At 48.7% G+C, this 16,967-nt stretch overlaps 5 protein-coding genes across 5 annotated transcripts; all 5 read left to right on the top strand.

Moving 5' to 3' along the window:
* The first annotated feature begins 13 nt into the window (after nucleotides 1–13).
* EI90DRAFT_2591836 (uncharacterized protein) lies at nucleotides 14–2,921 on the top strand. Its single transcript, XM_039053282.1, has 3 exons — nucleotides 14–91; nucleotides 151–1,738; nucleotides 1,786–2,921. The coding sequence occupies exons 2-3, from the start codon at nucleotides 305–307 to the stop codon at nucleotides 2,746–2,748; spliced, it is 2,397 nt and encodes a 798-aa protein (XP_038910502.1). The 5' UTR covers nucleotides 14–91; nucleotides 151–304; the 3' UTR covers nucleotides 2,749–2,921.
* A 2,203-nt stretch (nucleotides 2,922–5,124) lies between these two features.
* On the top strand, nucleotides 5,125–6,542 carry EI90DRAFT_3080208 (glutathione S-transferase; the record flags this gene model as incomplete). The annotated part of the gene is made up of 8 exons (XM_039061867.1): nucleotides 5,125–5,181; nucleotides 5,227–5,338; nucleotides 5,407–5,456; nucleotides 5,522–5,752; nucleotides 5,825–5,849; nucleotides 5,912–5,968; nucleotides 6,061–6,194; nucleotides 6,378–6,542. The coding sequence occupies exons 2-8, from the start codon at nucleotides 5,269–5,271 to the stop codon at nucleotides 6,540–6,542; spliced, it is 732 nt and encodes a 243-aa protein (XP_038910501.1). The 5' UTR covers nucleotides 5,125–5,181; nucleotides 5,227–5,268.
* Nucleotides 6,543–12,437: 5,895 nt separating this feature from the next.
* EI90DRAFT_3080187 (uncharacterized protein) lies at nucleotides 12,438–14,072 on the top strand (the record flags this gene model as incomplete). Its single annotated transcript, XM_039061866.1, has 9 exons — nucleotides 12,438–12,626; nucleotides 12,667–12,692; nucleotides 12,713–12,969; nucleotides 12,995–13,139; nucleotides 13,224–13,324; nucleotides 13,399–13,442; nucleotides 13,558–13,590; nucleotides 13,665–13,680; nucleotides 13,733–14,072. The coding sequence occupies 9 exons, from the start codon at nucleotides 12,438–12,440 to the stop codon at nucleotides 13,807–13,809; spliced, it is 888 nt and encodes a 295-aa protein (XP_038910500.1). The 3' UTR covers nucleotides 13,810–14,072.
* On the top strand, nucleotides 13,765–15,012 carry EI90DRAFT_3080179 (peptidase S8/S53 domain-containing protein). The gene is made up of 6 exons (XM_039061865.1): nucleotides 13,765–13,805; nucleotides 14,155–14,209; nucleotides 14,270–14,461; nucleotides 14,543–14,627; nucleotides 14,695–14,750; nucleotides 14,825–15,012. The coding sequence occupies exons 1-6, from the start codon at nucleotides 13,793–13,795 to the stop codon at nucleotides 14,988–14,990; spliced, it is 567 nt and encodes a 188-aa protein (XP_038910499.1). The 5' UTR covers nucleotides 13,765–13,792; the 3' UTR covers nucleotides 14,991–15,012.
* A 473-nt stretch (nucleotides 15,013–15,485) lies between these two features.
* Nucleotides 15,486–16,330, top strand: EI90DRAFT_3080159 (uncharacterized protein). Its single transcript, XM_039061864.1, has 2 exons — nucleotides 15,486–15,717; nucleotides 15,777–16,330. Exons 1-2 carry the CDS (start codon nucleotides 15,498–15,500, stop codon nucleotides 16,157–16,159), a joined length of 603 nt encoding a protein of 200 aa, XP_038910498.1. The 5' UTR covers nucleotides 15,486–15,497; the 3' UTR covers nucleotides 16,160–16,330.
* The last annotated feature ends 637 nt before the right edge of the window (nucleotides 16,331–16,967 follow it).

The following is a 16,967-nucleotide window of genomic DNA, read 5'->3' as shown; positions in this document are numbered from 1 at the left end:
GGCTTTCATTAATGCATTGTCCTACTTGAGAGACCCAGGAAGGATCGATGACCTAAAGAAAGATTTTGACAAAGCATTGACATCGTTTCAGGTAGGTCTTCCCACAGTATCGTTCCATAATCATTCTGATTTTCGGCCGATGCAGCTTAGGGCGAACCTAATAAGCGGGGCCAAATTAGCGGCCATAGAACGTCGACTACAGGATGACAAAATTCTGGATAGTCTCCGATTCCCTCATATTGCCCACGATGATTCGACTCAGGCATGCCTAGATGGCACTAGGGTGGATCTCGCTGAGCATATTATGACATGGTGCCGCAATGCTAGGGAGAGTGAGAACCGGCTAATGCTACTGACAGCTGTGGCGGGTGCCGGAAAGACTTCGATTACACTCACGATAGCAGAACGGTGTACGAGTGAAGAGGACGTTACCCTGTTACTGCACTTCTTCTTTAAAGCTGGCGAACGGTCACGGCCCGATTCTCTATTCAGTGGCATAGCTCGGGCTTTAGCAGAACACGACCCGGTTTACCGCACTTTCATTATCTCTGCTCTTCGAAAAGACTCTTCCCTCTCAACAGCTCCACTTGCGAAGCAATTCAGGGATTTGGTGGCTTCGCCTCTCCTCCACAAACCTCCACCTCCCAGCCATCCGATGGTGGTCATCATCGATGCTTTAGACGAGTGTGACAAAGAAGCGTTTGAGCGCCTTGCCGAAATACTTGGGGAGGAAGTGCCCAAGCTACCATCTTCCATTAAATTCTTTATCACATCGAGACAATTTGATCTCGTGAATCGCTTCCTCTCCCCCAATTACCCTATCGATCGTCTCACTATTGATCTTTCGGATGAGACAAACATGCAGGACTGCGCTGCATACATACGTTCTCAGCTTCAAAAGCTGAGGAAAGTACATCCGGATTTACGCCATAATCTTCAGGATGAAGATAAATCGGTACAAGAGATCTCAGAACGTGCAAATGGCTTGTTTATCTGGATCAGCACCATCTTTCGCTACATGAAGACGACCAGCGAGGATCCTATGGTGACACTAAAGAGCCTGCTTGACACCAGTACCAAACGATCAAAGGTCCCCGCTGAGGAAATGATGGATCGCTTGTACACAAACATTCTGAAGAGGTGTAATTGGAAGATTGAAGGTTTTGCGCATGACTACCCGATTGTGATGGGAGCAATCTTCATTGCACAGCGGCCTCTGTCCATCGCAAGCTGGGATAGGATTTTGTTACCTTTTTTGAAATCCTCTGTTCGATATACGTTAGCCGAACTTGCACCTCTCCTCTCGGGGGTTGAGGACCCTCACATTCCGATTCGCATCCTACATCAATCCTTCCGCGACTTTATTCTGGATCGAATCGACCCCCGATCAATCGGCCTTGGTTGCAGTTCAATAGATGTGAAGACCGAGAATGCCAGGGTTGCCCTGCGATGTACCGAGATTCTCAACCAGGATCTTTCCACTGTAAAGGGCTTAGGACTGATTGAAAATTTGTCTGAAAAAGATGAAATGCCGCGCATTCCTCCAGAGGAGCTATCTGAGCACTTTCACTATGCATGTCGCTATCTTGTCCATCACCTCAGCGGAGTCCAGGAACCGGAGGAGGGGCTTTCTGGGTTAGTTGCCGCATTTCTCAGTCAGGAGGCAACTCGCTGGGTGGAAGTCTGTGTGAGAATGGAGGGCTACATTCGTATCTCGTCACTACCTAAGTGGGCTAAGGCATGTCTTATCAATTGCATTAATGAAACTACCTCATGATCTTCTAGTCAGCTGTTGAGCACCGGTCCAAGGATGCTATCTGTGCATTGGCCAATGAGCTTATCCAGCTTGTGGGGAATTTGTTTTTTTTTTTAAGATTCCATGAGGCTTATGAAGCAGCGAACGATTCCGTTATGCTCTGCCGTGACCTTGTTTCTCTGGATGCAGGGACCTACACCTTGGATTTGGCCAAGTCACTCAACAGTCTATGTCGCACTCTTTCCAATCTTGGGCGGCACTCGGAGGCGCTCCCATCTATTGAAGAAAGTGTCAAACTCTACCGCCAGCTAGTTGCTGTTCACCCAGGATCATACACCCCAGATTTGGCGATGTCACTCAATAATCTGTGTATTGCTCTTTCCAGTCTTGGATGGCACTCAGAAGCACTCCCATTCATTGAAGAGAGTGTCAAGCTCCGGCGCCAGCTAGTTGCTGTTCACCCAGGATCATACACCCCGAATCTGGCCGGATCACTCAACAATCTATATGTCATTCTTTCCGATCTCAGACAGCACTCGGAGGCACTCCCATTCATTGAAGAAAGCGTCAAACTCCACCGGCAACTAGTTGCCGTTCATCCAGGATCATACACCCCGGATTTGGCTATGTCACTCAATAATCTATGTATTGCTCTTTCCAATCTTGGACGGCACTCAGAGGCACTCCCATTCATTGAAGAGAGTGTCAAACTCTACCGCCAGCTAGTCGTCGTCCACCCAGGATCATACACCCCGAATTTGGCCATGTCACTCAGCAACCTATGCAACGCTCTTTCCAAGCTGGGACGGGACTCAGAGGCGCTCCCAGTCATTGAAGAAAGTGTCAAACTCCGACGCCAGCTAGTTGCTGTTCACCCAGGATCATACACCCCAGGTTTGGCCAGGTCACTCAACAAACTCTTTCCAGTCTCGGACGGCACTCGGAGGCACTCCTATCCATTGAAGAATGTGTCCAAATCCGGCGCCAGCTAGTTGCTGTCAACCCAGGAGCACATGCCCCAGAATTGGCCGAGTCACTCAACGATCTACGTTCCGCGCTCTCCGATCTCGGGCGTCATTCCGATGCACTAATGGTCCACGATTGAGTGGCCTAGGTTCTCTGGTCTTCCCCATTCCGCTTATCATTGCCATTTCCCGTGGGCCACCCACACCCCAACGCACATGCTGCAAGTGTGAAAGGGAAAACACTGACGACTCTATCCCAGTTTTTTTGTTAGAGACTATTGAAAACACTTCCACAGGGTTTGCTAGCTACTACGCCCATAACAGATCAGGGTCGTACCTTACGATTTTTTATATCGGGTGTTCATTTATTCGTCTAAACCATTTTGCCTGCCATTGATTGCTCATCGCCGAAGTACTGGTCCATATTTCTGCCATAGGTGATGACACCGAGGGTTCGATGGGCGATGAATGTTGGTGCAATACGAAGCCGACTAGTTGACATTGTCTGGTGTATCGTGCTAGGGTTGTTCAAGTTGGGAACTTGAACTGTGTTGGGGATATTGACCTCCAATACGTAAGGGACAACGGACTTTGATTTGATGCTATTATCTTGACAAGCTGAATACAAGAGGGGCGATTCGACGGGGGAAGTTCGAGGTTGTGTAATGTCAAGGTATGGCAGGTAACCCAACCTCGGATGTCGACCTCGACTCGGCGAACTCGGCATTTCTCTGACAACCTGACACCGAACTGCTTACTACCCTGAATTCCTTGGAGCACGCTAAGAAGGATCATGTTATTTAGGAACATGAGGGTCGAACCTTCACTGATCCCTTCGCACCCCGGACGCCACCGCGACTAATCGATAAGGCCTCTAGCTTCCTTTTTTTTAACACCGACTTGATGGTGCATTTAGAGGCCTATTCATTTCCAACCTGCCCATTTAACTGCGCGCCCCTGGCTTTGTTTGCCAGTCTTCTTTCTGCCTTCCTCCTGAACCATCACTGTCGTTATCCCACCGTGCGTAATCTCGGAACGCTTCACTACACCCCAATGGGCAGCTGTTGCAACCGTCATCCCCTCCCTCCCGTCATCCCTTCCACCAGTAGCGCCATCAGCAATCCCTTCTAGCATACGAAAGGAACTCTCGCTTGGACTCTATCGACCGTCGAATAACCACCGACTTCGATGCGCTTCAGAAATTATGCAAGACATTGTTGTTAGGATCGTTGTGGGAGTACGTACGATTGCGACGCTGATGAAGATCGTGGATTCGTTGCGGTTGAGTAGTTGTATCGGGGAGTCGTGAATGGGAACTTGGTCGACTGTACTAACGGCATTTGCGGTGGCGGAGGATAAGGTGGGATCATACTTGGTAAGTCCCGTATGATCTGTCCCATCTCCGGTTTCAATGGGATTGTGGGTGCTAATGCTCCTGGCATTCTAGTTTCTGAAGACACGTCTGGCGATGCTCTTACCCGCCACGCTTTCTTAATGGTTGTGTCACTGGCACTACCTCACTTTCTAACTTGAACGACTCCGACGACTCGAACACCCCCACTCGGCTTTGGCACAGTACCCATCCCCGACATGGCACCCTTCGACCGGACCACTCCTGATTCAAACCATTTCCCTCACCACCTCGAACGAACTTCATGACGTAGCCTGGGTCATTCAGGTTTGCCACCCTACAAACAGCCTGGAAAATTCTTTGCAAATATAAATCCACTAGCGGCATACGTAATACAATCTTTCCCTTCTTTCGAAGACTCGTCGGTTTTGTCCCAACAGCTCATCCCACTCCTCCATACGTCCATCTCTTTCCTCTCGTCCGATCCCTCCGTCAAGGCGATCATTGATGAACAAATCGTCTTTCCACCTTCATCATTGTCATCCGGTTTCCCATTAATTGTCATCGTCTTCCTCTGTATCATCGTCCACGGTTCGTTGCAATTATTTAGGACCTTCATCTAGACAGGTTACCAGCCTCTATCAATATAGAACTCTACGTGATGCTCTTTTCACTCTCGGACATCATTCTGAGGCACAAATGGTCCAACGTCTAAGCGTCCCAAAGGCACAGCGATCCTCTCATTTCCCAGTTTGCTGCTTGAATTAGATATTCAGTTTTGTATCTGTAATACGCTTAGTCATTCTCCCAAACAAATATGATGAATCCTTATTCATTTCTTCATGCCTTACGAATCCACCTCTGCGTCAATTCAGATTCACTCATAACCAGTAGGTGAGTTGAGCGCTGCCGGCGACGACGTGTGCATGATTTCCGGAATGAGTTCCAGATCGGCTCACCCCTCAAGTTGATCTTACCAGCAATAAACCCGGCAGCCTAAGGGACCCACTCTTGTCATGCATGACACCTCCACATGGTGGTGGATAACTGAGATTTCTGCTATATAAATGACCCCAAAGCCCTTCATTGCTCCTCCATACGACCAGCCCCTTGAAATCTCCCAAAGCTCCTTCACCCTGCACTGCACTTCGAGGCTCCGTATCGCATTCGCTAGGCTCTTGTCTACTCGCTCGATCATGTCGACGCCTACTTTGACCCTTTACACTGCTCCGACCCCTAATGGCCACAAAGTCTCCATAGCACTTGGTGCGGATGGGCTAGCCTGTGTGGCGATTGCGAGCGCTAATTATTTGGGTTTCTCTTACATCTCACAGAGGCTCTCAAAGAATTGTACCCCGATGGAGGACTGAGCTACGATTTCAAAGTATGCACCACAAGTTCACGTTCCAATCACGCGCACTCAATGTATCCCATACCCCCGCCGTTTAGAAACTGGACTTCAGCAAATTGGAACAGAAAGAACCATGGTTCCTTCAAATAAACCCGAATGGTCGAATTCCGGCAGTGACCCACCACCGCCCAGATGGATCGCACTTTAACGTTTTCGAAACAGCCGCCATACTTCTTTATCTCGTTCAGCGATGGGATCCAGAGAGAAAGATCAGTTTTGAGATCGGATCGGATGAGGAATCTGAAGCTCTTCAGTGGATATTCTTTGCTGTGAGTTTATTTTTTCAGATGTGGTGTTAACGTGCTATAGTCTGACGCAACTTCTTGGATTTGTTCATATAGCATGGTGGTGTTGGTCCGATGCAAGGTTCGTCAAGTCTGGAGATCGTCGAGATTTCGTTATAATTAAATCCTCTGGCTCGATAACAGGTCAAGCGAATCACTTCTACCGCTACGCACCCGAAAAAATCCCCTATGGTATAAACCGTATGTGCGCCTTCCTCACTCTCTTTCACCTTCGTGAAAGTGAACAAGCTACCATTCCCGTCATCTCTTTTCTGGGAAATGAATCCACCTAGGTTACATAACCGAAACGAAACGCCTTTATAGCGTCCTCGAGGCCAGGTTGACCCAAGGTGAAGGTCGAGACTATCTAGTTGGATCTGGGAAGGGGAAGTATTCTATCGCTGATATCAACGTTTGGCCTTGGTACGTCCAACTCGGCCCGTCATCGTCATCCTAAAGGAGTCGATAGCGTTAATTAATTGTTGAACATTGGAATAGGGTCAAAGGTTGGGCATGGTCGGGCATCGATAACCTCGATGATTTCCCTAACCTCGCCGTACGTCTCACATCTCGTTCTTCATTCCTTCACGACTAACGAGTCCATCGACAGAAATGGCTCAATAGAATTGCCAACAGTCCAGGTGTTCAGGCAGGCCTTAACGTACCTGAGAAACGCCCCGCTGTGAGTGAATTGACGAAGGAACAACAGGAGGAACAAGCTAGGAAGGCTTCAGAGTGGATCTTGAGGGGAAATGGTGTTAATCAGACCAAGTGAGTAGACCCCGGAGAGTGATGGCTTGTACTGCTGGTGCGGTCCCCATACCAATATACGACCTCACCGTCCACAGGAAGAACGACACTCTGTAGTTGTATAATTCAATGTGTAAAAACTTTCACTCGACAGTCAGTTTCATGAATGGGTAGAGAGATCGGCCCCGAGAATAGTTTGCGCAATCCTTGCTCAACTGGCAGTTAGAGCCGCGTCCGGTGTCTCGACAATAACAGTAAAAGATTGGGAGCATAGATAAACATGTCGGTGGAGCCGAGAGCCTAGACCATCAAACTGTACACGCGCATGCGACCAAAATGATATCCTCCCGCCACAGAAGCAAATGGTTTGTGTCAACACAGGCTTTATTCCAGTACGTCACGGGCCCAGAAGCGTCATCATCAAGTTGAACCTAGATGAAGGACAGAGTTTCGAACTTTAAAATATGGCCACGCTGAAAACAGAAACACCCTCAAGTTGAGAAATTGGAAACCTAGCTGAGGGGGGTTCTTCCTAGGACTGAAATCTCATCCTGAACGCTCTAGTGTCAAGGATGATCTGCAGCGGATAGGTTACGAAGACTCATTGTACATGGTAGGCATGGGATATCAGCATTGCGAAGCTGGATTGCGGTACGGAAAGAAGTAAAGAATTGAGAGTGGTCCCGGTGGACAGAGTTGATAGACGAAGTATCGAGTTGTATTCTCAGCCTCCTTTCTGTGTGCAGATCGCATGCCTCCGCGCGGCATCTTGACTGCTTTCTCCGATACCGAATGGGAGCGGGGTCAGGCTCAATCCTGGCTTTGAGGGCGTTAACGTCAGACCCGAGAAACCATTTTTAAGCATCGAGAACAAATAAAGCGAGAGAGAGAGGTTCACTCAGGTTCGGTCGGTATAAAACTGAAGAAACGACTGTTGTTGTACATCAAGCCTGGGCGTCTACTCAGTCCGAAAGAGAAAACAGTCTTGTGTAACAGACGTGGATGCGCAGAATGAGAATGTGTGCCATCGCGATTGAGATTCATGGCGGTTTGTGGTGCAGCAAGAGAGATAAACGCAGTGAATCAGGAAGCGTAGCCAGGAGTTCGAGGGCGTGATTGGACAATACGGTTGCCGTATATAGAGAGTGGGACCGTACGTCAACAGTAGTGACATACCTTAAGCTGGCCGGTGCCAAAGTGGATTCTATCGTAATTCCCTGAGGGAAGCCGTTCCCTGCTTATGACTCTTCCTTTAGAACAGGATTGAGTGACAACCTTAATTCCCAATAGGAATAGTACACGAACAAGAAAAGAGAAGGAATAATTAACAAAAGTGAGTTGCATGGCGTTATATTTGCAGCGTTTGGCCAAAAACTCACATGTGGACACCTATCTAGGCTACCTGAAACCTCCGAGTTCTCGGTTATCAACTGGAACCTCGACTGGAACTCTATATGCAAGAGAAGACAGAAGTTAGATCTGGCGCTGCTCATTTCTTATCGCACTCTCAGACGTGCATTTTCCTGGCATTGTTGACACTGCGTATGGCCGGGTTCGGTCAAGTGTTTGCGCATCAATCAGAACGCCCGCTGAGAAGGAAGTGATTGACGGACGCTATGTTTGGCACTGTCTTGCATGCTCGCTGGCATTTTTCCCATTGCACGCCTTCGAATCTGCACTCCCCTGGTATTTACCTGCGGTGCTTATCTGTTGGCATTACATAGAATTTGCAGCGTTTGGCCAAAAGCTCACATGTGGACGCCTATCTAGACTGCCTGAAACCCCTGATAACTCAGTTATCAACTGGAACCTCCACTGGAACTCCATGTTGTAAGAGAAAGGGAAGATAGACAGAACCTGGATCGGCACCACCGCTGCTCACTGGCATCGCTTTCCACTGTATTTCCTTAAATCCTCACACCAGTGTACATACGCAATCGGTGAAACACTCATTTGGGGACGTCTATGTTGGTACCTAACACTCGTCAGATCTTGAGGAGCAGGCGATTTGCTCCCAGGGTACTCTAAAACAAGAGAAAGAGAGCAGAGGTGTGGTGATCCAGAGTAATACTGAAGCGGTGCCGATTTGAGCAGTGATCTTTATGTCTGATGATCCGGGGTTTAGGCAAGTCTATCATGGTTGTTATCATTTTCTAACACATCGTTGACCCGAGGTTACGGATGGTCTGAAGTTATTAGGAAGGTAGGAAGGGTGTCGAAGTGGCAAAAAGTTCACATGTGGACGTCTCATTCAGAGCGATGGAAAACAAGAAATTTCGAGTGACAACCTCAATACTCCATAGGAACAGTATGCGAACAAGAGAAGAGAAGAAAGCGAGTTGCATATCATTATATTTGCACCGTTTGGCCAAAAACTCACATGTGGACGCCTGTCTAGGCTACCTGAAACCTCCGAGTACTTTGTTATCAACTGGAACCTCCACTGGAACTCTATGTGTAAGAGAAAGGGATGATAGACGGAGTCTAAGTAAGCACTACTGTTGGCTCGCTAGCATCGCTTTTCATTGTGTTTTCTTGAATCCTCACACCTAGCATCATTAGTGCGGAATCGGTGAAACACACACATGTGGACGTCACTTTTGGAACCTAAAACTAGTCAGATCTCAAGGAACCGGCAAGTTGCTCCAAGGGTACTCCAGAACAAGGAGAGCAGAGGTATGGCGATCCAAGCTCTACTGATTAGTTCGAAGCAGCGATCTTACATCTGAAGATCTGGCCTGAATTTTGGGTTTAGGCAAGTCTATCATAGTTATTCTCTAGCACATCACTGACCCGAGGTTACAGATAGTCCGGGGCTACTAGGAAGGACGCCGAAGCGACAAAAAGCCCACATGTGGACGTCTCGTTCAGAACCACGCAATACAAGAAATTCCGAGTGACAATCTTAACACTCGATAGGAACAGTATGGATGCAAGAGAAGAGAAGGAATTAATGAAAGTGAGTAGCAAGGTCACTGACGGTCTATATGTTCATCTTATTAAGGGGCAGGCTGCAAGCATAGCTGCAGTTTTATAGATCTAGCCAAAATGAGACCGGATTCGAGGTAAGTTGCTAAGTTCTTGATCTCCTGGGAGGATGTCCACCTTGTCGTGGTCCAGGAGCTGCCTGATGAAGACTTCAGGACTGTGACTTGTCATGGTTCAGCAGTTGAGGGCTCCAAGAGGCATCCATTGCTCGATCTAGTGTGGTAGTTGCTTAATCTAGGGCGATAGTTGCTTGTTGTTTCCGGGGCAGAGACTTCTTAAAGAGTCCCCACTTGTCGCAGTTCAGTCGAACTCGACAGTGGCTCTGGGGTCAAAGCTCCGAGGGGAGGGGCGGGGGGATGTTTGTGTATCGCGTTTACAGCAAAGGCCTCCTTAGAGTCCCCACTTGTTGCGGTTCAGTTGATCCCGACAGTGGCTCTGGGGTCGAAGCTTCACGGGGATACGATCTCTTTAGAGTCCCCACTTGTTGCGGTTCAGTTGAACCCAACAGTGGCTCTGGGATCCGAAGCTCCAACGCGACTTAGGGGGAAGACTTCTTAAAGAGTCCCCACTTGGCGTGGTTCAGTTGAACCCGGCAGTGGCTCTGGGGTCGAAGCTCTAAGAGGGGGGGTGGGGGTGGGGGTATATCGCGTCCACAGCAAAAGCCTCTTAAGAGTCCCCACTTGTTGCGGTTCAGTCGATCCCGACAGTGGCTCTGGGGTCGAAGCTTCACGGGGATACGATCTCTTTAGAGTCCCCACTTGTTGCGATTCATTGGAATAATCCAACAGTGGCTCTGGGATCCGAAACTCCAATGCGACTTAGGGCGAAAGACTTCTTAAAAAGTCCCCACTTGTTGTGGTTCAGTTGAACCCGGCAGTGGCTCTGGGGTCAAAGCTCTAAGAGGGGGGAGAAGGGGGAGAGGGGATAGTTGCTTGCTTGATCTATGGTGGTCGTTTGTTGGTGACGTTCCCCTGGGAGGATGTCCACCTTGTCGTGGTCCAGGGGCTACCTGATGAAGACTTCAGAGCTGTGACTTGTCATAGTTCAGCAGTCGAGGGCTCCAAGAGGCATCCAATCCTTAGTCTCAGTGATAGTTATTTATGGAACTGGTATCGACGGGACAGAGTTTTCTTCCATGTTGCCAGGACTCAAGGAGCAAAAAAGCTTGGATGCGGCGTACATTCGCTAGATAGGACTACTGTTGGGGCTGTTTCACAAAATCCATCCTGATACCAATTGGCATTGACACGGGCGCTCATGTTCGTTGATTCCAGATTTAGATAATCCGATCTGGTGTGACTAGCTTAGTATATGTATCGTTCCAATTTTATACACATGCCACCCCGAAGGAGTTCCCTGTCAAGAGCAAGCATTCTGCCAACGAGAGTACAGCGAGACAAAGCTAGCCAATGCCGTTTAGAGTACCAAAGTACAATCTCCTCTTGGCGTCTTAGCGATATTTGAGTCAATCGGTAGAAGCCAGGCTAGCCGCAGGCGTTGTTAAACGATCATCGACAGATCGATCGATTCGAAAGGCCATATGCTAACCAGCTGCATGCGTATTCAATGGAACCAGCTAATTAAGGGGTGGTAAAAAGGTCTGGGCTTGTAGCTAGAATAAGCTGGGTTATACGTAAGAGGCACTCTCAAACACGGAGACGCCACATCAAGGAAGGGAGTCCCACTTCCTAAATCCTACGAACAAAAGGTAAAGAAATTCTCCGTCTTTTCCAGGTGCATTAGTGCAAGGAAGCGTACTGAGGACATGTAACCAGAGCAGAAGGGGACGGAGTCGGCTGGTAACGTCCACGGGTGGTAGGTGTACATTCGGCCGATTGGTATAATGTTCATTCCTTCTTAGGCCCCGGTCCAGCATGATACAGTACTAGTTATCCGAACCCTGGAAGTCAGGTCGCAGGAGACACCGGCAGCATTCGCAATTTCTCTGCTGTTGCATGCATTTCAGCACCAAGCGGCGTCGTTGTGACAAAAAAGCCACATGGTAAGCAAAAGGATTGAGGCCATCTACACATGCAGCTGGAGGATATACTAGTAAGTAAGCGAGGTACTCTCTAGACTGGAGTTTAGGATATTAGTGATGTCGAACGACTTGTAGCCGTGGGGATAAATTAAATAAATTCGTGTCACATAACCCGTTCTCACTGTACTGGCTGCTCTAAGCCCATTGTAGTATAGTGAAAGCTTCCCGAGCACGCAGACATCATGCAGGAAAGTTGAGAGACGAGCATATTCACGTAATTCTTGAGACCCACTTCAATCTTAGGCTAGTAGCGAAACATGCGCAAGGAACAAGTTCAGGACTAGTTAGTAGCCAAGTTCTAAACCTAATCCACCTGCCGGCCCCAGTTCAATCCCAACGCCACTATCGCTCACCAATCTCGTGATCGCCAACCTTGCCACACCAACACCCTTTTTCTGACTGTAGTGCTATCTGAGTCCTTCGCTTTGGAGCTGGAGAGTCGGAGCGAACGTGTGATGTGTGGGTCTCATCACCCGCCGTCGTTCTATGATCTTGTTGGAATCGGCTGTGAATCTCGCGTGCATGACAGAATCCATAGAGGCTGGTCACTGGCTATGGCAGAGAAGAAGTAAGCGTGTCACATATTGTGTGCTATATACGTACATTATGCAGTCTACATTAGCTTTATATTTAGATCACTCCGCATTTGCACATCGTCAGCGATCCATCTTGGTTCCTCATCCACTTTGTGGCGTTCAATTTGTATGGGACCTATTGCGGGGAAGTCACTTTGCTTAATTCCCTTCAAAGATGTTCCTCAGAGGCATCCGTCCGGCTGTTTTTCCCCGCCTCGATCGATGTGGATTTAAGGATCGCATCTGGCCTCTCTGCAATGCGCTCGTGTCCCCCCCGTTTTCAGTCCTTGAGCAGTTGAGCGGAAGGTGTCTCGGAATGGTTCCCTCGTTGGCATTGCTCGTTTCTGCTCTCCCCTTATTGAGTTGGGTGTGCGCCGCACTTCCAGCACCCCATTTTGTCGAGAAGAGCTCGATCCGACTGCCTCGGGGATGGACCCACCATGGCATTCCTCGCCTCGCACTCCCATCACTCTCCGTTTTGGGCTCACCTAGCCTTACTTTCACCGTTTGAAATAAGCGATCCATCTAGCCCCCGATGGACTGAGCACTTAAGCAAAGAAGAGGTCGAAGAGTTCTCCGCTCCTCAGAAAGTATCATCCTGCTCGAATCTTTTCTTGTCTCGCACGGCATCGATATCACACGCGACGCACTCCAACGAACACCCGCAAGTGATTGGATCTCACTCAAGACCACCATTGAAATCGCAGAGAAACTTCTCGACACAACCTTTTCAATATATGCGAACCACGAGACCAGACTCACTGCGATTCGTACAACGTCATATAGTCTTCCTGCTCACCTACACGACCATATCGACGTCGTTCAGCCTACGAACTACTCCCCTTCTGGTCGACCTCTTGTCGTCTCTGATAGTTGATGATGGCGCCTTCAACCAGCAAAGCGCTCCCGCCCCAGTACCATCACCACAACCAAACATGTCACTCCCAGAGCTTAAAGCGCTCTATTGCACCGATGCATACAAGGCTAAAGGAACGCGAAGTTCAATCGGTATCACCGGGTAGGTATCATCACATCTTGATTGTTTCGCTCTCGGAATTCCCATCAACTGTTTAAACTAAAATGTGATGTTTTCTCCTTTTAGGTACCTCGAGCAATATGCGAACCTTGCTGACCTCAAACAGTTTTATTCCATTTTCCATCCTCCAGCGCTGAAGAGTATCCTCCATGTGGGGCTTATCAACGGTAAAGTTCATCGTTGTGGCATTTCGTTATCATTGATGCATTTTTTTCTCTCTCTTGTTGTCGTTGTTACATAGGAGCAATCAACTCTCAGAACATTTCCGAGGCTGGCATCGAGGCTGTAAGTTCCTTTGAATCTCGATTCTTCCATTCCCACTTTCTTTTTCTCTTTCTTTTCACGTATAAAATTTGAACACTAATCCCTTGGTTTTTTGGCGTCCCTCTTAAATTCACAGAATTTGGATGCCCAATTCGCGGGAGGGATATCGGTGAGCTACTTCACCTCTGCGCAATGCAGATTCCGGGTTACTCAATTACCCCATGAAATCTGTTTTGATCGCAGTACCCTGTCAAGCAAAGTACGTACGGCTTACCATTTTAACTATTGTAACACCATTTCTTCTTAATTAGTACTCTACAGTACATATGGTCGCGGCCAAAATACGAACCGGAGCATCAGCTATGAGGACAATGGGAATGAACCGTGAGTGGATGCCAAACCCATATTCATATGACTCAACTAAATAATCACAATCCACAGCTACGACGTTCTTCTCACTTACCTCAGGAAGAAAACGAAGGATCTTCCTCAAGTGTTGACACCAGTTATGGTGAGTCTCTGCATCCTATTTTCCCTGGACCCAACAATTTCACTCTAACACTCATGTGGGGAACCGCGGAATTTCCGAATCTATATGCAGGTGAGGATGAGGATACAGTTCCAATCAACTACGCCCGACGTGTGTGCAAGCTTTACGCTGCATTGGGGATGCGGGGTGTTAGCGCTCTGCATGCCTCGGGCGATGGAGGTGTAGGCCGCGTGGGGGAAACAGGAGCTTGTTTCACCCCCAATAGGTTCGTGCCTATCTTCCCTGGTGGGTGCCCGTAGTAAGTATTCTATGTATTTTCCCTATATTTGTGCTGAATATCAAGTCATGCTGCTTAAAGTGTCACAACTGTTGGGGCGACGTACCAAATTCCCGAAACAACAGTTCGCTTTTCAGGAGGGGGGTTTAGTGATTACTTCCCCCGCCCATGGTACCAACACCGTGCAGTACCGAGATACCTTAAAACACTCGGAAGCACGTATGAAGGATTGTTCAACAAGAATGGGAGAGCCTATCCTGATGTTGCGGCTCAGTGAGTTTCTTTTTGCGTCTGGTTTCCTTCATCCTCGAGGGATTGCTTGAACTGATGGATTCTCACTCATCCTCTGTGCAGGGGCTATCAGTATTTCATCGTGTATCAAGGGAAAGTCATACCTGTCTCGGGTACGAGCGCTTCGACACCTACTTCTGCTGCGATAGTGAGTTCCATTTCCTTTTTCATTCTCTCCTCGCAGGCCTAAGCAACGAGGTATACTTGCGTCTTAGATCGCGCTCTTAAACGATGCTCTACTCTCCAAAGGTCGTGGACCCCTCGGATTTCTGTACGTTTGTTTGTTTCTCCCTTCCTCGAGCACCGAGCACCCGCTCGCCGGAGCGCTACGCTCAACACGGGCAGCAACCCATGGATTTACTCTCTCAAACCGGGAGTCCTGAACGACATCACTACGGGTAGCAACCCAGGTTGTGGAACGACAGGGTTCAATGCGACGAGAGGTTGGGACCCTGCAACTGGATTTGGAACGCCTGATTTGCCGAGACTTCTTATGGCACTCAAGCTTTGATCATTGGGTGTTTGTTCTTCTGTCTCGTTGGCCAATCATTCTTGTCATTGTGGCGAGCATACAGATAAAATATTGATCTGATCTTGAACATTGCAGCATTCCCATTGGGAGCAGCGGTGACCGAAGGTTTATTTGGGCTATTATTAGTCAGCCCTTCCCTTTTCTCGGTTCTCAAAGTTGTGTTATCCAGCTTGAGGCTGGGTCCCGCTCTGTTTTGCTGGACTTGAAATGTAGCATTTTATTACGTAATGTTCAGACACGAGAATAAGGCCTGCAACCCGTGCAACTGTTGAACAGCTGAAACTCACTTTCCAGTATTGGTACTATTATTGGTCGCTGCAGCGCACTATTGGATGGCGAGGGAAGCAGAAGCAAAGCAGCCGTTTCCATCGTTTGCTTCTGCTTCCATCGCTGGCATTTGCTGTAATGTATGAGATTCTACTCTTCTATCAATGCGTTGCGAAGTAGTCGAAGTACTCTATACGTAGCGGCCAATCATATTCACCGATGGGTCACGACCGAAGTCTAGAGGCTGGGATACTGCCTATGACCGGAGCACGATCGAATGTGACGCATCGGGGCCACAACCAAGTGGTACAGTGTTGGCTCACAAGTGGCACTGGAACAGCCCCACCGAATGAGTCGAGGCCTCGTGGGATGCTTTCGGTGCGCGGGTACAAAGGAAAGGGGAATATATTGGGTTTGCAGAAAACGACTTCAACGATAGCTAAAAATGTAAGCCTTTTCATACTGTCCGAATAGCTTTGGCGCACAGCCGACACCCACATTTTAAAAGCTTAAATAAAAGCCGATTGCGCCCCTACGATAAGGGATGGGACGACCGTGATGAGATGCTAGGAATGCCAACCTGCGCTGAAATCGCATGGCACAGTGGCGCCATATTAGTTGAGATTATTGTTGTATGTATCAATGTGTTGGGAAGTAGTCGAAGTACTTGTGGAGGCCAATTTATTCACCAACGGGTAATCACCCCGACTAGTGGTGACCGGAGCACGATCGAATATGACATGGCACAACAAGTAGAACAAGTATTGGGTCCACAAGCGCCACGAAAACAGCCTCACCGCCAACTTGAATGGGTCGAGGCAACATGGGATGGTCGCGACACGCGTACAGTGGGGCCCTGGAGCTTTCAGGGCGCAGTCTAGAGAGCGGCGCTTGATCAAAAGGAAAGGGAAGTTGGGGTTGGGTTCCGAAAACGATAGCTGAAAAATGACAAGCTTTGACGCACAGCCGACACCCACTTGCCTGCATCCTAAGAGCTCAATTAAAAGCTGATCACTCCCCTTGAGGAACGGGATGACCGTCGTGAAACGTCGTGGTACCACAGCGGCGCTTACCGTGGGCCCTCGGTACGAAGCGATCGCTGCAACTCGTGCATGATTACGAGGTCCTATAAGTCAGCAAGCAGGGGTCATACTAATTCTCTCGCTGTCATAACCAGTCTGGGTCATCCCAACGCGCATGCTAGAATTCGCCGTTGACATCGGATTAGACTAAATGCTAGGCAGAATCCAGCCTCTACTAAAGTAAATGCATATATCATATCCTTCCATAATCAGGCGGAGGCCCCGTGGCTCTGAGTATCAGGGGCTCACACGTGTATTGCGCACTCTCCGTCCACTTGTCCGCTATCGACCATGTCATTGCAGCAAAAGGCTGAGGTCCTCAGGCAAAAGATCGATGATCTCCTCGTAGCGGGTGGTGCTATAGCCGTCCCAATCCTCCGGGTTGTCAATAATACGGCTGATTGGTGTCCCCCGCTAAAAATGGCGACTGGCGGTGCACTCTCCATCCTCGACGAGGTTCAGGTTCGCAATGGTTTGTGACCGGCCTTGAATGAAAGCTCACACTAGTTCGCGCCACGTACTTAGAAGTTCAAGGACAACAAGAAGGAATGGGCTGGTTTTGGTCAACATGTGGTCGACACTGTGACCGAGGTGATTTTAGCCATAA

Source organism: Cantharellus anzutake (assembly GCF_015039405.1).
Source record: "Cantharellus anzutake strain C23 chromosome Unknown EI90scaffold_81, whole genome shotgun sequence".
Classification (NCBI taxonomy): domain Eukaryota; kingdom Fungi; phylum Basidiomycota; class Agaricomycetes; order Cantharellales; family Hydnaceae; genus Cantharellus; species Cantharellus anzutake.
Note: the sequence above shows the minus strand (reverse complement) of the source record. Positions and strands in the feature narration are given on the sequence as shown.